The 15014-nt window shown below is 41.9% G+C and overlaps 1 protein-coding gene and 1 pseudogene across 1 annotated transcript in view; both read left to right on the forward strand.

Moving 5' to 3' along the window:
* KAT2B (lysine acetyltransferase 2B) overlaps positions 1-15014 on the forward strand; it is a 101550-nt gene that overhangs the window by 19971 nt on the left and 66565 nt on the right. Inside the window, exon 2 of the mRNA XM_061193708.1 lies at positions 13503-13629. Within this exon, the coding sequence (XP_061049691.1) occupies positions 13503-13629 (127 nt within the window). The remainder of the gene's footprint in view (positions 1-13502; positions 13630-15014) is intronic.
* Positions 8644-8953, forward strand: LOC133093732 (small nuclear ribonucleoprotein E-like; annotated as a pseudogene).

The following is a 15014-nucleotide window of genomic DNA, read 5'->3' on the forward strand; positions in this document are numbered from 1 at the left end:
GTTGAATGTTTTCCAAGGACATAATATGTCCCCTTCAGTAAATTGGGCAATAAGTCCCATACATATTAAAAATGTTGTGCACTTAGGTTCTGAGTGTCCCCTGGTGCTTGTACACATGTTAGGAATATTTTTCATATCCTACCAACATGAAAAATTTAGAAACAAGTGAGCAAAATCGAGAGACTTCCAGATACCTCAATGGGGTATAACTTTCATCAATTAGAACCACTTAAGAAATATGGGGACTATTCTATGCCTAAGCTGTTAGGGTCCATAGTGAAGACTTGGGTTTGAGGGGGTGAATTCCCTTTAAACTCTAGTGCAGCAGTGTCACCAGAAGTAGAATGTGAGCCCACATCTGTAACTTGACATTTCCTAATAGCCACTTGTATTTTTTTTTTTTTAATTTTCGTTGGAGTATAGTTGATTTACAATGTTGTTAGTTTCTGCTGTACAGCAAAGTGAATCAGTTATACATATAGATGTATCCACTCTTTTTTAGATTCTTTTCCCATATAGGTCATTACAGAGTATTGAGTAGAGTTCCCTGTGCTATGAAGTAGGTCCTTATTAGTTATCTATTTTATGCCACTTGTATTAACTTCCTCGGGCTGCCATAACAAATGATCACAAACAAATTGTCAGAAAGTTCCTTTAATTCAGTTCTGGAGGCCAGAGGTCTGAAATCAAGGTGTCAGCAGGGCCATGCTCCCTTTGAAGGGTCTGGAAAGAATCCTTCCTTGCCTTTTCTAGCATCTGGTGGTTCCTGGAAACGCTTGGCCTTTCTTGTTTTTGTTTTTTTTTTCCCCGCGACTTTTGGGATCTTAGTTCCCCGACCAGGGATTGAACCCACACCCACGGTAGTGAAAGCGCAGAGTCCTAACCACTGGACCGCCAAGGAATTCCCCTTCCTTGGTTTTATAGTTGTGTCTCTCCAGTCTCCGCCTCTGTCTTCACATGGCATCTTCCCTGAGTGTCATTAACTCGGTTTCCAAATCTCCCTCTCTTTTCTCTTATAAAAATACCAGTTATTGGTTTTAGGGCCCAGTCTAAACCAGGATAATTTCATCTCAAGATCCTTAAGTAGGACTTCCCTGGTGGTGCAGTGGTTAAGAATTCACCTGTCAATGCAGGGGACATGGGTTTAAACCCTGGTCCGGGAACATCCCACATGCCGCGGAGCAACTAAGCCCATGCATCAGAACTACTGAGCCTGCATGCTACAACTACGAAAGCCCGCGTGCCTAGAGCCCGTGCTCCGCAACAAGAGAAGCCACCGCAATGAGAAGCCTGCGCACTGCAGCAAAGAGTAACCCCCGCTCACCACAACTAGAGAAAGCCCGGGCACAGCAACAGAAACCCAGCACAGCCAAAAATAAATTAAAAAAAAAAAAAAAAAAAAGATCCTTAAGTAATCCTATTTCCAAATAAGTTCCCTTTGTGAGGTTCCAGGTGGTCCTAAACTTTGGGGGGACACTATTCGACCCACCACACCACATTAAAAAAAAGAGAGAAAACAATTCCATTTCATTAATTTTAATGTTTTATCTAATATTCCCAAATATCATTATAACATGTAATCAATATAACAGAATTCTTAACGAGATACTTTAACATTCTTTTTTCCCCCTTGGACACTAAGTCTTTGAAATTCAGTGCATATCTTATAGTTACAATGCATCTCAACTTGGACTTTCTCTGAGGGCTGCGTAGCAGCTTGTGGCTGACTGCCATGTGCTGGCCAACACGCTGACAAAGCTTTTATGCTTCTCAGTGTTTTGCCCTGTACTTTCGCCCTCTCTCCTCTCTCCTCGCCCTCCCTTTACCCTCCTCTTAGTTTAAGAAATAAAAACCTACTTTGTAAAAGCTACTGGGTCCCCAAGACTCAGTGGAGGAAGCCGAGTTAGCCAGTTTTGAAAGAAAAGTCCTTTATTCAGTTACATTTTTAAGCTTCAGGGTTCATTGTTGTACAGTTTATTAAGCACTTCTATCACAAGTGGCTTAAATAAATGTGGTTAATATTTGGGATGTAACATTTTTTACTGAGTAGGCTATTGGGAGGAATCTCCCTGCCATGACATTTGTGACCCACCCATTTAGCAGCCCGTCCATGAACGTGGCATTATTCTGTCCTGTTAAGACAAGAAGAGGCACAAACTTTTCTTTCTGGGCTGATTGCTCTGAGTCTTTTGCAATCATGAAGTTAAGATTACTATCTCTAAAAATCTGTATTGTCTTCTCCAAGAGTTGCAAGCTTGTTACTTTTTGGCTTGAACCTCAGTGAGGGGAGGGGCTAGTTTATAAGCAGCCCCACAGGGAGAAGAGTTTTGGATCCTTGAAGTCTTAAATGTGGTCTGTGATAAGGAGGCGGTTTCCACCCTCCCTCACACAACTGATGCATACTGAGCCTCTGTTATTGGTGTTGGAATCTCTCTGGAATTATGTTTTCCCTTCAGAGGAATCAATGTTAAAATTAGCAAGCAACTCATGAATATGAATACCACAGAGAAGAATATAGAGTACAGTGGGAATGTCCCTTCCCCTCCCCAACTTTTGCCCCGTCCCCCATAAGTATGTATCTGTCTAGGTCCTCTGTATACCCACCCACATTCATATATACACATATATATATATATATGTATATATACATATACACACATTTTTTTGGCTGCGTCGCCTGCCTTGCGGGATCTTAGTTTCCCCACCAGGGATCGAACCTAGGCCCTTGGCAGTGGAAGTGCAGAGTCCTAACCACTGGACCACCATGGAATTCCCCACATTCGTATATATTTAAATTGCTTATTCATTTATTTTTAAAAAACATACATCAGATTATGGTATATATTGTTCTGTGGTTTGCCTTTTCTGCCATTTACCGGGACCTAGAGAGGTTCCACATCAACACAAATATTTAGCCTTCTTCTTCATTTTTTTTTAAACCATATTTAAAAAAATTGAAGTATAGTTAATTTACAATGTTGTGTTAGTTTCAGGTATACAGCAAAGTGATTCAGTTTATATTGTACATACATACATATATCCTTTTTTAATAAACTTCTTTATTTTTGGCTGTGTTGGGTCTTCGTTGTGGTGTGCGGGCTTCTCATTGCGGTGGCTTCTCATTTCAGACCACGGGATCTAGGAGCGGGCTCCAGTAGTGGTGGCTCATGGGCTCAGTAGTTGTGGCTCACGGGCTTAGTTGCTGCACAGCATGTGGGATCTTCCTGGACCAGGGATCAAACCTGTGTCCCCTGCATTGGCAGGAGGATTCTTAACCACTGCGCCCCTAGGGAAGTCCCTATATTCTTTTTCAGATTCTTTTCCCTTATAGGTTATTACAAGATACTGAATATAGTTCCCTGTGCTATACAGTAGGTCCTTGTTGTTTATCTGTTTTATATATAGTAGTGTGTATATGTTAATCCCAAACTCCCAATTTATCCCCCGCTCCCCGTATCCCCTCTGGTAACTTTGTTTGTTTTCTATATCTGTGAGTCTATTTCTGTTTTGTAAATAAGTTCATTTGTATCATTATTTAGATTGCACATATAAGTGATATCATATGATATTTGTCTTTGTCTGAGTTACTTCACTTAGTATGATAATCTCTAGGTCCATCCATGTTGCTGCAAATGGCATTATTTCATTCTTTCTTATGCCTGAGTAATATTCCATTGTGTATGTAATATATGTACATACACAATGGAATATTACTTTATATATATATATAAATATATATATGTATCTCACATCTTTATCCATTCATCTGTCGATGGACACTTAGGTTTCTTCCATGTCTTGAGTTAGCCTTATTTGTTTTTTTTTTAAATTTGGCCACACTGTGAGGCATGTGGGATCTTAGTTCCCTGACCAGGGTTCGAACCTGCCGCTTCCGAATGCGGCCCCTGCATTGGAAGCGCAGAGTCTTAACCACTGGACCTCCAGGGAAGTCCCTAGCCTTATTTTTGATAAAGGTCATACAATAGTCGGTAGTAACAAGCTACATAATTTAATAAATTCTTCTCTTGATCAAATTTTAGATGACATATACATGATATATATAAGATGACATATATATATTTTGCTTTAATAAACAACATACGAACATCATTGAACACATGTGAATATTTCTGTAGGTGCCCTTCCTCATTGTGCTGTCGGGCCAAAGGGCAGGAACATTCCAATTTGACTTCCAAAAGGCTGCACCAGTGTTTCCTTCCACACATGTGTACGACGTGCATGTTTCCCCCCCAAGATGTCAACCTTTTGTTTTTATTTTTTGGCAGACTAATTAGTGTGAGGAAATATATCACAGGGTTTTTATCTTTTTATTTATTTATTTTTCTTGTTTTTGCTTTTTAAAAATTTCATCACAGGGCTTTTAATTTTTTATTTCTCCATTAATTGTTACTTTGACCACTTTGTACAGGTTTGTTTGTTATTAGCATTCATTTTTCTTGGAATCACTTGGATTTGCCATTTTGTTTCTATCAGACTGCCTTTTCAAATTGTTTTGTAGATGATCTATATATGCTCTGGATCTTAATACTTTGATTATGGGTTGTAAGTGTATACTCTCTCAACTGATCCTGATTTACAAAATTTATAGATTAAGGAGAATTGATATCTTTACACTGTTAACTCTTCCTATCAAGAACAATGCATATTTCTTCATTTATTCATCTTTAGTAGACAGTTGTAGTTTTTTGAATATAGGTCTTACTCATCTTGAAGTTTTGTCCCTAAGTATTTGATGGCTCTTGCTATTAGGATCTTTTTTTTCCTATTACATTTTCTGAGTGGCTATTGGTGATGGAAAATCTTCTGAGTTTTATGTTGCTCTTATATCCAGCCAGTTTATTAATTTCTTTATTAGTTTTGATAATCTTTAAGAATTGCCTACCAATTTTCATATTTTTTGTGTACTACTAGTACAGTGTTGAACTCTGGGCATATTCAGGACTTTCTTGTTTTGGTGACTTTAATAGGAATGATTTTTTTTTTTTGGCTGTGCTGCGCGGCATGTGGGATCTTAATTCACTGACCAGGGATCGAACCTGTGCCCCCTGCATTGGAAGTGCAGAGTCTTAACCACTGGACCACCAGGGAAGTCCCAGTAGGAATGATTTTATGTCTATTTAGTATAATGTTTGCTTTCAAGTTAATATAATTTTCTTCTATACCAAATTTGCTATTTTTTTAAAAATCAGAAATTAATGTTGAATGCTTTGAAAAGCTTTTTTGGGCATCAATCATAATTATTTTCTCTTCCTTTAATTTGTTAATGTATCAATTGATTTGTTTCAAATGATCTATCTTTGCATTCCTGTAATAAACTTTAGTTATTATGTACTAGGCAAGATGCATGATGTTGGATTGTATAGTGTCAAATTTTTAAAAAATATTTATTTATTTATTTATTTTGGCTGCGCCAGGTCTTAGTTGTGGCATGCAGGATCTTTGTTGCAGCACGCGGACTTCTTAGTTGCAGCATGAGGGCTTCTTAGTTGTGGCATGTAGGATCTAGTTCCCCAACCAGGGATCGAACCCGGACCCCCTGCATTGGGAGTGTGGAGTCTTACCCACTGGACCACCAGGGAAGTCCCCCTGTATTGTTGAATTTGATTTACAAGTATTTCATTTTTGTTTTTGTGAGGTTGAGCTGGTGACTTTTTCTGTTTTTTTGCTCTCTGTATTTTGATTTACTGTTAGGGTTATACTGAATTCATAGAATGATATCTGTTTTTTAATCTTTTTCTAATGCTTTGGCACAGTTTGCATTACCAATGACCTGGTTTCCTGCTGTCCAATATGGTAGCCACTAGCCACAGATGACAATTGAGTACCTGAAACATGGCTTGTTTGAGTTGAGATATATCATGTCAGATATCCCTTGGGTTTTGAAGACTTAGCATAAAAAACTATGTAAAATATCTTATTTATAATATTTTTATACCAATTCCATGTTAAAATGGTAACATTTTAGATGTTATGAAATAAATTTATTATTTAAATTAATCTCACCTACTTTTACTTTTTGAAATCTGGCTACTGGAAAATTTAAAATTTTGTCTGTGGTTCACATAATATTTATGTTGGATGACCCTTGAGAGTTACCTAGAATTTTCCTATAAAACTATCTGGACCTGGGTCCTTTTTTAGGAGTAGATTTTTGACACCCTTTTCACTTCTAGGATTGTTAGAAACTTTACTACTTATTAAATCAGGTTTGATAATTTATATTTTCTGAGGGAAGTCAGGAAGTTACCTGTTTCATCTAGTTTTTCAAATTTATTGGTATAAAGTTCTACAGAGTACTTATTTAAGCTATAAAATAAATCTGTAGTTTTATGTCTTTTCTCACTTTTTTCTTTCCACCTTGACTAATCAAGAGTTAGTCAAGAGTTTGTTTAATTTAATGGTCTTTTCAAAAACCAACCGTTTATTATACTGGGTAAGTATATGCTTTTGTTCATTATTGAGTTCCTTAAATATTTTTTGCATTAATTTCTTTTGTCTATTTTCCTTGAGTTTTTTAAAATTTTCCTTGAGTTTGTTACTTTTTTTCTAGATTATTGAGTGGAATGATTAGTTCATTTATTTTTATCTTTCTGTTTTTTCCCGTAAATGCATTTAAGGGTCTTTGTTTTCCTTTATGTGTTGCCTTAACCATATCCCATAGGTTTTGATATATTGTGTTCTTACTGAGGGATTGTGTATATGTAACCTTGCCATTTCTTTCTCTTCACATCCACCGTGTTATAAAAATGTCCACCAAGGTCACCCCATGAGCCTTTTGAGTGACTTCCCATTGTTCTCACGTGTGGTGGGAATGGAGCTGATTGATTCTGCAAGGAGCATCACTTTTTTTTTTTTTTTAATTTTTGTTGGAGTATAGTTGATTTACAATGTTGTCTTAGTTTCTGCTGTACAGTAAAGTGAATCAGTTATACGTATACATATGTCCAGTCTTTTTAAATTTTCTTTACCCATATAGGTCATTACAGAGTATTGTGTAGAGTTCCTTGTGCTATACAGTAGGTCCTTATTAGTTACCTGTTTTACATATAGTAGTGTGTATGTGTCAATCCCAATCTCCCAGTTTATCCCTCCCCCCCTTCCCCCTTGGTAACCATAAGTTTGTTTTCAACATCTGTGACTCTCTTTCTGTTTTGTAAATAAGTTCATTTGTATCATTTTTTTTTAGATTCCACATACAAGCGATATCATATGATAGTTATCTTTCTCTGTCTGACTTACTTCACTTAGTATGATAGTCTCTACGTCCATTCAGGTTGCTGCAAATGGCATTATTTCATTCCTTTTTATGGCTGAGTAATATTCCAGTGTGTGTGTGTGTGTGTGTGTGTGTGTGTGTGTGTGTGTGTGTGTGTATATATGTATATATATATATATATATATATATATATATATATACCACATTTCCTTTATCCATTCATCTATCGATGGACATTTAGGTTGCTTCCATGTCTTGGCTATTGTGAATAGTGCTGCTGTGAACATAGGGGTGCATATATCTTTTCAAATTAAGAGTTTTGTCTGCATAATGCCCAGGAGTGGGGTTGCTGGATCATATGTGTGAGGGACATAACTTTTCATTTGTAAGCTGTCCAATCTTCTGTTCAGTAAGAGCTGTGATTCTCTAGTGATTGGGGCCAGTATCCTGAAGCTACTTTCATTGGCTGCATCCTCTTCAGGTCCTTGCTTTAAAGTATTAACTGTTGTAGTTCATCATGACTTACAGAGCTCTTTTTCCAGCTCATCCTTCACCTAACAGGGCACTCCTAGCATATTACCATCATCTTTATAACCACTTGTGTTCACTCTAACGCCTACCCACATTCATTACTTAATGCCCCCACCAGTCTTGTGAGAGAGGTATTTTATACTCATTTTATAGCTTGGGAAGCTTAGGGAGGTTAAGGGGTTTACCCCGGGTTCATACAGTTAGTAAATGTTGGAGCTAAGATTTGAAATCACATTTATATCACTGTGAGGCCCACCCTTCTGACCACGGCTTTGATACTGTGTACTGTCACCTGCAGCCTTTCTACCAGCTTCAACCTAAGATGAAACATTTTGCTGACCATGAGTTTGCCTCCCTTCCTTCCCCTATCGTTGCTGTGGGTTGGTCGAGGGCAGGGTGCTGAAGGGCTGCGGAGGAAGGGGACAAGTCCTTGCAGGAGGGCTCAGAAAGGACCCCTTCCCCAGTCTCCTGCCAGCCTCTTGTGATGGAGGTTTGCCTCAACCTTCCCGGCTCCCTTTTCCTCTGCCCCTTTTCTCCATCCCTACTCCCTTGGCTCCTCCAGAGTCTGAGGAAGCAATATATCATGAAAGAACATCCTAGTCCTGGGGCTTTGCTGCAGGAACATCCAGTCTCATTCTCCCAGGTTATCTGGGAAAATTTCCAGGAATCTAGTTGCTAAGCAGAGCTTCAGGAGGAATAGGTATGCGTTACCTATCTGATTCAATCCCAAAGTCTTACCTATTTTAGGCCAATGGTTCAACCTTTTGTTTGTAATTTAGGTTGAATTTTTAAGGTAAATATTATGACATAAAAAAAGCAAGGGCGGACTTCCCTGGTGGCGCAGTGGTTAAGAATCCGCCTGCCATTTTTTTTTGAGGTAATGTGCGGGATAGTGTGGTCTTTGTGAGCTTCCACCATGGTGTACCGGGGCCAGGGCCAGAAGGTGCAGAAGGTGATGGTGTAGCCCATCAATCTCATCTTCAGATACTTGCAAAATAGATCTCGGATTCAGGTGTGGCTTTATGAGCAAGTGAATATGCGGATAGAGGGCTGTATCATTGGTATTGATGAGTATATGAACCTCGTATTAGATGATGCAGAAGAGATTCATTCTAAAACAAAGTCAAGAAAACAACTGGGTCGGATCATGCTAACATTACTCTGCTCCAAAGTGTCTCCAACTAGAAATGATCAATGAAGTGAGAAGTTGTTGAGAAGGCAATACAGTTTTTTTAGGTGTCCTTTGTTAGAAGTGTAGTTCTAAAGCATTTATTCATATTGTTTTGCTCACCTTTATGTTATTACCAGATGACAATAAATGCTGTGGAATTGTTTTTATTAAAATATTTACATTGTTTCCTTCTAAAAAAAAAAAAAAAGAATCCGCCTGCCAATGCAGGGGACACGGGTTCGAGCCCTGGTCCGGGAAGATCCCACATGCCGTGGAGCAACTAAGCCCGTGAGCCACAACTACTGAGCCCATGTGCCACAACTGCTGAAGCCCGTGTGCCTAGAGCCCGTGCTCTGCAGAGATTTCTTGTGTCTCAGTATCCAGGCCTGTGAGTGTCGTGCAGTGGGCACTCAGAGTTTGAAGAATGGATAGATGGCGCAGGAAAGAAAGCAGGAAAGGCTCGTGTTTTATCTGCTCTTTATTTATTTTATTTTATTTATTTATTTATTTTTGGCTGCGTTGGGTCTTTGTTGCTGCACGCGGGCTTTCTCTAGTTGTGGTGCGTGGGCTTCTCATTGCAGTGGTTTCTCTTGTTGCGGAGCACAGGCTCTAGGTGCACGGGCTTCCGTAGTTGCGGCTCGCGGGCTCAGTAGTTGTGGCTCGCGGGCTCTAGAGCGCAGGCTCAGCAGTTGTGGCGCACAGGCTTAGTTGCTCCGCGGCCTGTGGGATCTTCTCGGACCAGGGCTCGAAGCCACGTCCCCTGAGCTGGCAGGCGGATTCTTAACCATTGCGCCACCAGGGAAGTCCCTTATCTACTCTTTTCCTTCTCCTCCCTGTGCATTCTTCCCACCACCCTGCAAATGCAGAGAGAACCCGCCCCATTAGCAGTGTCTTCTGAGCTAATCCAGTCCGCACACTGTGTGAACAGCAGTGGGGGGGTCCCATCAGACCCAAGCACATACCGAGGAGTTTCTTACCTGTGGACTCAGACCTTTTTGTCCAGCCTGTTTTGTCCAGGCTGATGGCTCTTCTCGTAGATATGGAGTGTATGGGATTGATTGAGAGCACGCTGGCTTCTCAGCTTCCTGTAATGAGGAACTTCATGCTTAACTAGGTCACCGTCTCTCTGAGAATCTGGAGTGACAGATGCTGGCTCTGGTGGGTTTAATTCTGGTCTATACAGAGTTCCTGCCAGCTTTACTTCCTGCCCCGAGCCAGCCTGCCAAAGAAGGAGACTTAGGCTGTGTTTGCTAACCTGCCAAGATGCAAAATCCATCATGTTTGTCAAAAGCTAAAGGGTTGCTGAGGACAGACTCCCAAGTCACATGATTCCTCAGCGTTCTGAACTTTAGTCCTTATCCAATTGACCCCAAACCCTGACATAAATCCTTGGCCTTACTAAGTTAGGAAGCCCTTGACTAGGGAGCTCGGCACATTTATGACAATCCCGTGTTCCCTCGGTGGGCCTCGGTGAAGGTGTTGGTGTTCCTTTCTATCCAGATAGCACAGATTTATTAAGTTCTGGATTGTATTAGGAATTATGGTGTTTCTCCGTGTGATAGAATGCATCATTGGTCCTGGACTGAAAGTTAACAGAAGAAGGAAATAGGATGATTTGCTCGTGTAATTTAGGGACAGGAAAATGGATGGATTTTTTTTTTTTTTTTTTTTTTTTTTGCCTTAGTGATTGCCGTTAAAGAAAAAGAAAAAAGCAAGTGGGGATGGTTGACCCTCATGACTAAAGGAAAAAGTGAAAGAGAAAGAAATGAGTTTGGAGACACCCTGCCTCATGTCTTTGCACTCCGCTCCTGTCCCTGCTTCAAGCCTGGAGGCTCCTGTTTGAGAGGAAGGGAAGCGATCAAGTAACCAGGCTAAAGTCTTTACCATCGCCCGGGAGGCGGTATAGGATTCCCCGCCACGTCCACCTTACCTCGCTGTCTGCGGCTCTTTCCTCTACTTGCTGTGCTCTAGCCGTGCTGGCCTTTGTGTTGAGCAGACCAGGCATGCTCGCCTTTGCGCTGGCTGTTTCCTCTGCCTGGGATGCTCTCCCGCCAGGTCCCTAATGGTCAAGCCTTTGGTTGAATGCCACCTTCTCTAAAAGGCCTGGTTAAAATTGCACATTCGATCTCACTGTTTCCCGAACCCCCCTGTATCCATCGCTCCATCTTTCTTTCCGAGCACCGTCACTCTCTGACATACTGTATGATGTGCTTATTGGTGTTGCCTGAGGACAGGCGGGATCTTTCTTCGTTCCCTTCCATACCCAGCAAAAGTACCCGGCCCATAGTAGGCCCTCAGCACATACTGTGGTAGTGAGTGACTCGGTATGCATAGTAGTCTTTGTCTGGCTTAGAATGTAGTTCTCCGAACTCAGGGTTTCCGGCTATCACTGTTTTCTCTTCTTAGGTTTGTCCTGCTCTCCTTAATTAACTTGTTTTGTCATCACTTTTCTTTTTCCAACCAAAGGCCATTTCGGAAATGGCAGCAGGATCAGACCAAGCGCTCAGAGAAGCTGGGGGCTGTGGGAGTCCCTTCAAGTAGCTCTCCCACGATTAGAAGAGGAGGGGTCCACGGGGGGGGGGTGGTCTCCTCCACCCCTCCAGAGACTGTCAGGCTGCTTTCCGGAGAGCAGGTTCTCATGAGTGTCCCCCTCAACAACATGGCCTCGGAGGCCTTTCCAAGTCTCTAAGGAGGCGGATGGCTCACGGCAGAGAATTTCAGGGCCCGGCTCAGCTTAGTAGCAGAGCAATGGGGGTAACGGTAGGTCCTGCCTGGTGCCTGGCCAAACAGAGGAGGGTGACGGGGGCTACTCGCGGGGGGCTGCTCTGTTGGGGTTACTGGTGTAAGGCCCTTCCTCGGGCCCATCCTTCCCCATCCGCGCTGTGATGAAATGTGTGGTGCCGTCGGGTTGGGCTTGCCAGGTTCACGGGGCCCCCTGGAGAGGACTTACCATCCAAAGCAGATTTTTCTTCTTCCACCATGACCCTTCCTGCCTTGCCAATTATTTATTCTTTCTTTTCTTACTCTCCTATACACGCCTATACTTCAGAAACTGTTCCTCTCTTGGAGAGTTTTCTGTGTGAGGTCAAGGCAGCAGCCATTCTGGAATTTTCTACAAATCAGACTCCTGTAAACTTCAGCCATCTGGTACATGAGGGGATGGAGGGTGGGGTGGGGGGGCGGGATCCAAAGCAGGGAGGAGAGACGTCTGAGGGAACAAAAGATCTAACACGAAGCCCAAGCACAGAAATCTACTGCGATTTGTTTCAAGGCCAGTGCTGTCCAGTGGAAGTGTAATGTGAGCCACATGTGTAATTCTAAATGTTCTGGTGGCCACATTAAGAAAAGTAAAAAGAAACAGGTCAAATGAATTTTAATATCTCTTATTTAACTCCATGTATCTAAAATATTGACATCTCAACATGTAATGAATATGAAAATTACTGAGACTTTTTTTCCCTCGCACCCGTCTTCTAACTCTGTGTATTTTACACCTACAATGCATTTCAGCGTGCACAAGCCACATTTCAAGTGCGCAATAGCCACACGTGGCTTGTGACTCCCGTATTGGACAGAGCACGTAGAAGGCCCAGAATGAATCAGCTTGTGTCTCATGTTGTTCTAACAATTCATTTTTTGGTTTCCCAGCCACAGCAGATTTGAAGCAGTAAATAAGAGAGGGATGGAGTGGTGAAGGATACACCAGCAGTGGGCAGAATTCTAAGTGGCTTGAGTCATTCAGTGCAAGCCTTCCACATTGCCTTCCACAACTTACAACCCTGAATACCCAGCATGGTAGCTTGCTAGAGTAATTGGGAATAATCGATATCTTTCCATCCTTGTCCTCTGCTTCACAACCCAAGTCATCACTGAAATGCTCAATCATATTCGCTGTTCTCTAAGAAGGTGGGGAGGTGTGAAGTAAGTGGAAGAGGTTAAGGAAGATTTCTATCAAGCATTGCTAAAATGATAGTATTCTAGTACAGGAGGTCTGGGAAATACACAGAGGTAGAAATCCCAGACGACGTGGCGAGCCCTTTCCACTTCTACAGCTGGGACCCCCCAAAGGACCTGGAGGAGCCTGCATGTGTGGCTTCAACTGCAGTGTCCCTCCTCATGTCCCCAAGATTGCTGACTTCTTCAGTCCTGCGGGGCAGAGCTGCAGCTGGAGCCCCAGCTGTGTTGCAGGGACCTCAGGAGTCTGGCTCATCCCTTTGGGAAGCTTCATGGATGGACTCCCTTGGAATTGACCCTCCATGGAGGCTCGTTTGGGGCGGTGTTACCGAAGTGGATGGGACGGTCCTTTTTCTGAGGCAGTACTTGGATTCCAGCCAGCAGAAAAGAAACCCAAACCAAAAACACAACAAAAAACCCAAAGGCCCAAGTCACACACCTTCTTTGCTTTCTTTCTGTATTCGTTTCTTGTGAATATAGAGAATACTATTAAGTCTGGAGTGGGGAGGGTAGCTGTCACGTGACTAGAGTGTATTATTCGCGTGTAATACATTCAGTCCATTGCTGCCTGTTACATAACGTTGTTTCTCTATTCATTTTTTTTTTTAGGCTGAGGAATCTTGTAAATGTAATGGCTGGAAAAACCCCAACCCTTCTCCCACTCCCCCCAGAGCCGACCTGCAGCAAATAATTGTCAGTCTGACGGAATCCTGCCGGAGCTGTAGCCATGCCCTCGGTGAGTTCCTAAATCTTCAAGGAGACCAACGACGTCATTGTTGCCTGCAAGTTCTAACTTACTGAATTCGTGGGTTAAGCAGACTTGCACACCTCACCTCCATATGAGGCAACAAAAGAGACTCGTTAGCTTCGTGAATCTGCTGGGGAGGCTTCACGTGGGAGACAAATCCTGCACTGTTTGCATGGATTCCTCATCTGTCTCTTCCCGGTGTTTCCTAAGTTGACTGGGACGGAGTTGGCGGGGGAGTGAGGGAGAAGGGGATTGCCAAATAAGATGAAACGTGGCAGCCAAGCTACTTAGATTAACACGTAATATGTCCTGATTCTGACTCTCATTTTTCTTATTATTTTCTGATTCCCTGAACTTTCTGGGAATGCTTCATTTTATCTTCATATTCTTTAGTTTCCTGTGTCTGCTAGCTCTTTTCTTCCTTGAGGTTGTGCTTGGTAAATATTTACTTGTGTTTTCCCTTTCAACTTTCTTATCTGTCCCTGCAAGATAATCATTGTCAGCCTGGCCAGATAGACTCTGCCAGAATCAGTCAACAGGCCTGTGCTAATATGTTCTGTGTCCTGATCCTAGTTTTAGGATACAGGTTTTCTTTTTAAATTGTATTTTGTTTGAGTGGGTAAGAGTTACTGAGTAATTCGTTTTCCCGAGATATTAAAATTCCAGTTCCCAAGGGGTCTGGGACTCTTGTACTTATTTTAGTTACTTTTCTGCCTTCAGCTATCTGGTCTCCCAAAGAACGTCTCTGTGTCCAGTTTACTGTCCAGTGTTGCAAGGACGCAGTGCCAGACATTCTCACTAATGTACTTTGGCCTTTTCCATCTGACCCTTTATAAGGGGGTGGCTCCATTTGTTTATTTATTTTTTAATTTAAACTTTATTTATTTTTGGCTGTGTCAGGTCTTAGTTGAGGCACGCAGGATCTTTCATTGTGGCACGCGGGCTTCTCTCTAGGTGTGGTGCACGGGCTCCAGAGTGCCTGGGCTCTGTAGTTGCAGTGCTGTGGCTTAGTTGCCCTGGGGCTTGTGGGATCTTAGTTCCCCGACCAGGAATTGAACCTGCGTCCCCTGCATTAGAAGGTGGATTCTCAACTGCTGGACCACCAGGGAAGTCTCTATTTATTTAGACTTTTAATTTTATATTGGAGTATAGTTGATTAACAATGTCATGTTAGTTTCAGGTGTACAGCAAAGTGATTCAGTTATACATATACATGTATCTATTCTTTTTCAAATTCTTTTCCCATTTAGGTTGCTACATAATATTGAGCAGAGTTCCCTGTGCTATACAGTAGATCCTTGTTGGTTATCCATTTTAAATATAACGTGGGTACATGTCAATCCCAAACTCCCTAACTATCCCTCTCCCACACC

Source organism: Eubalaena glacialis, chromosome 6, assembly GCF_028564815.1.
Source record: "Eubalaena glacialis isolate mEubGla1 chromosome 6, mEubGla1.1.hap2.+ XY, whole genome shotgun sequence".
Taxonomy (NCBI): Eukaryota; Metazoa; Chordata; class Mammalia; order Artiodactyla; family Balaenidae; genus Eubalaena; species Eubalaena glacialis.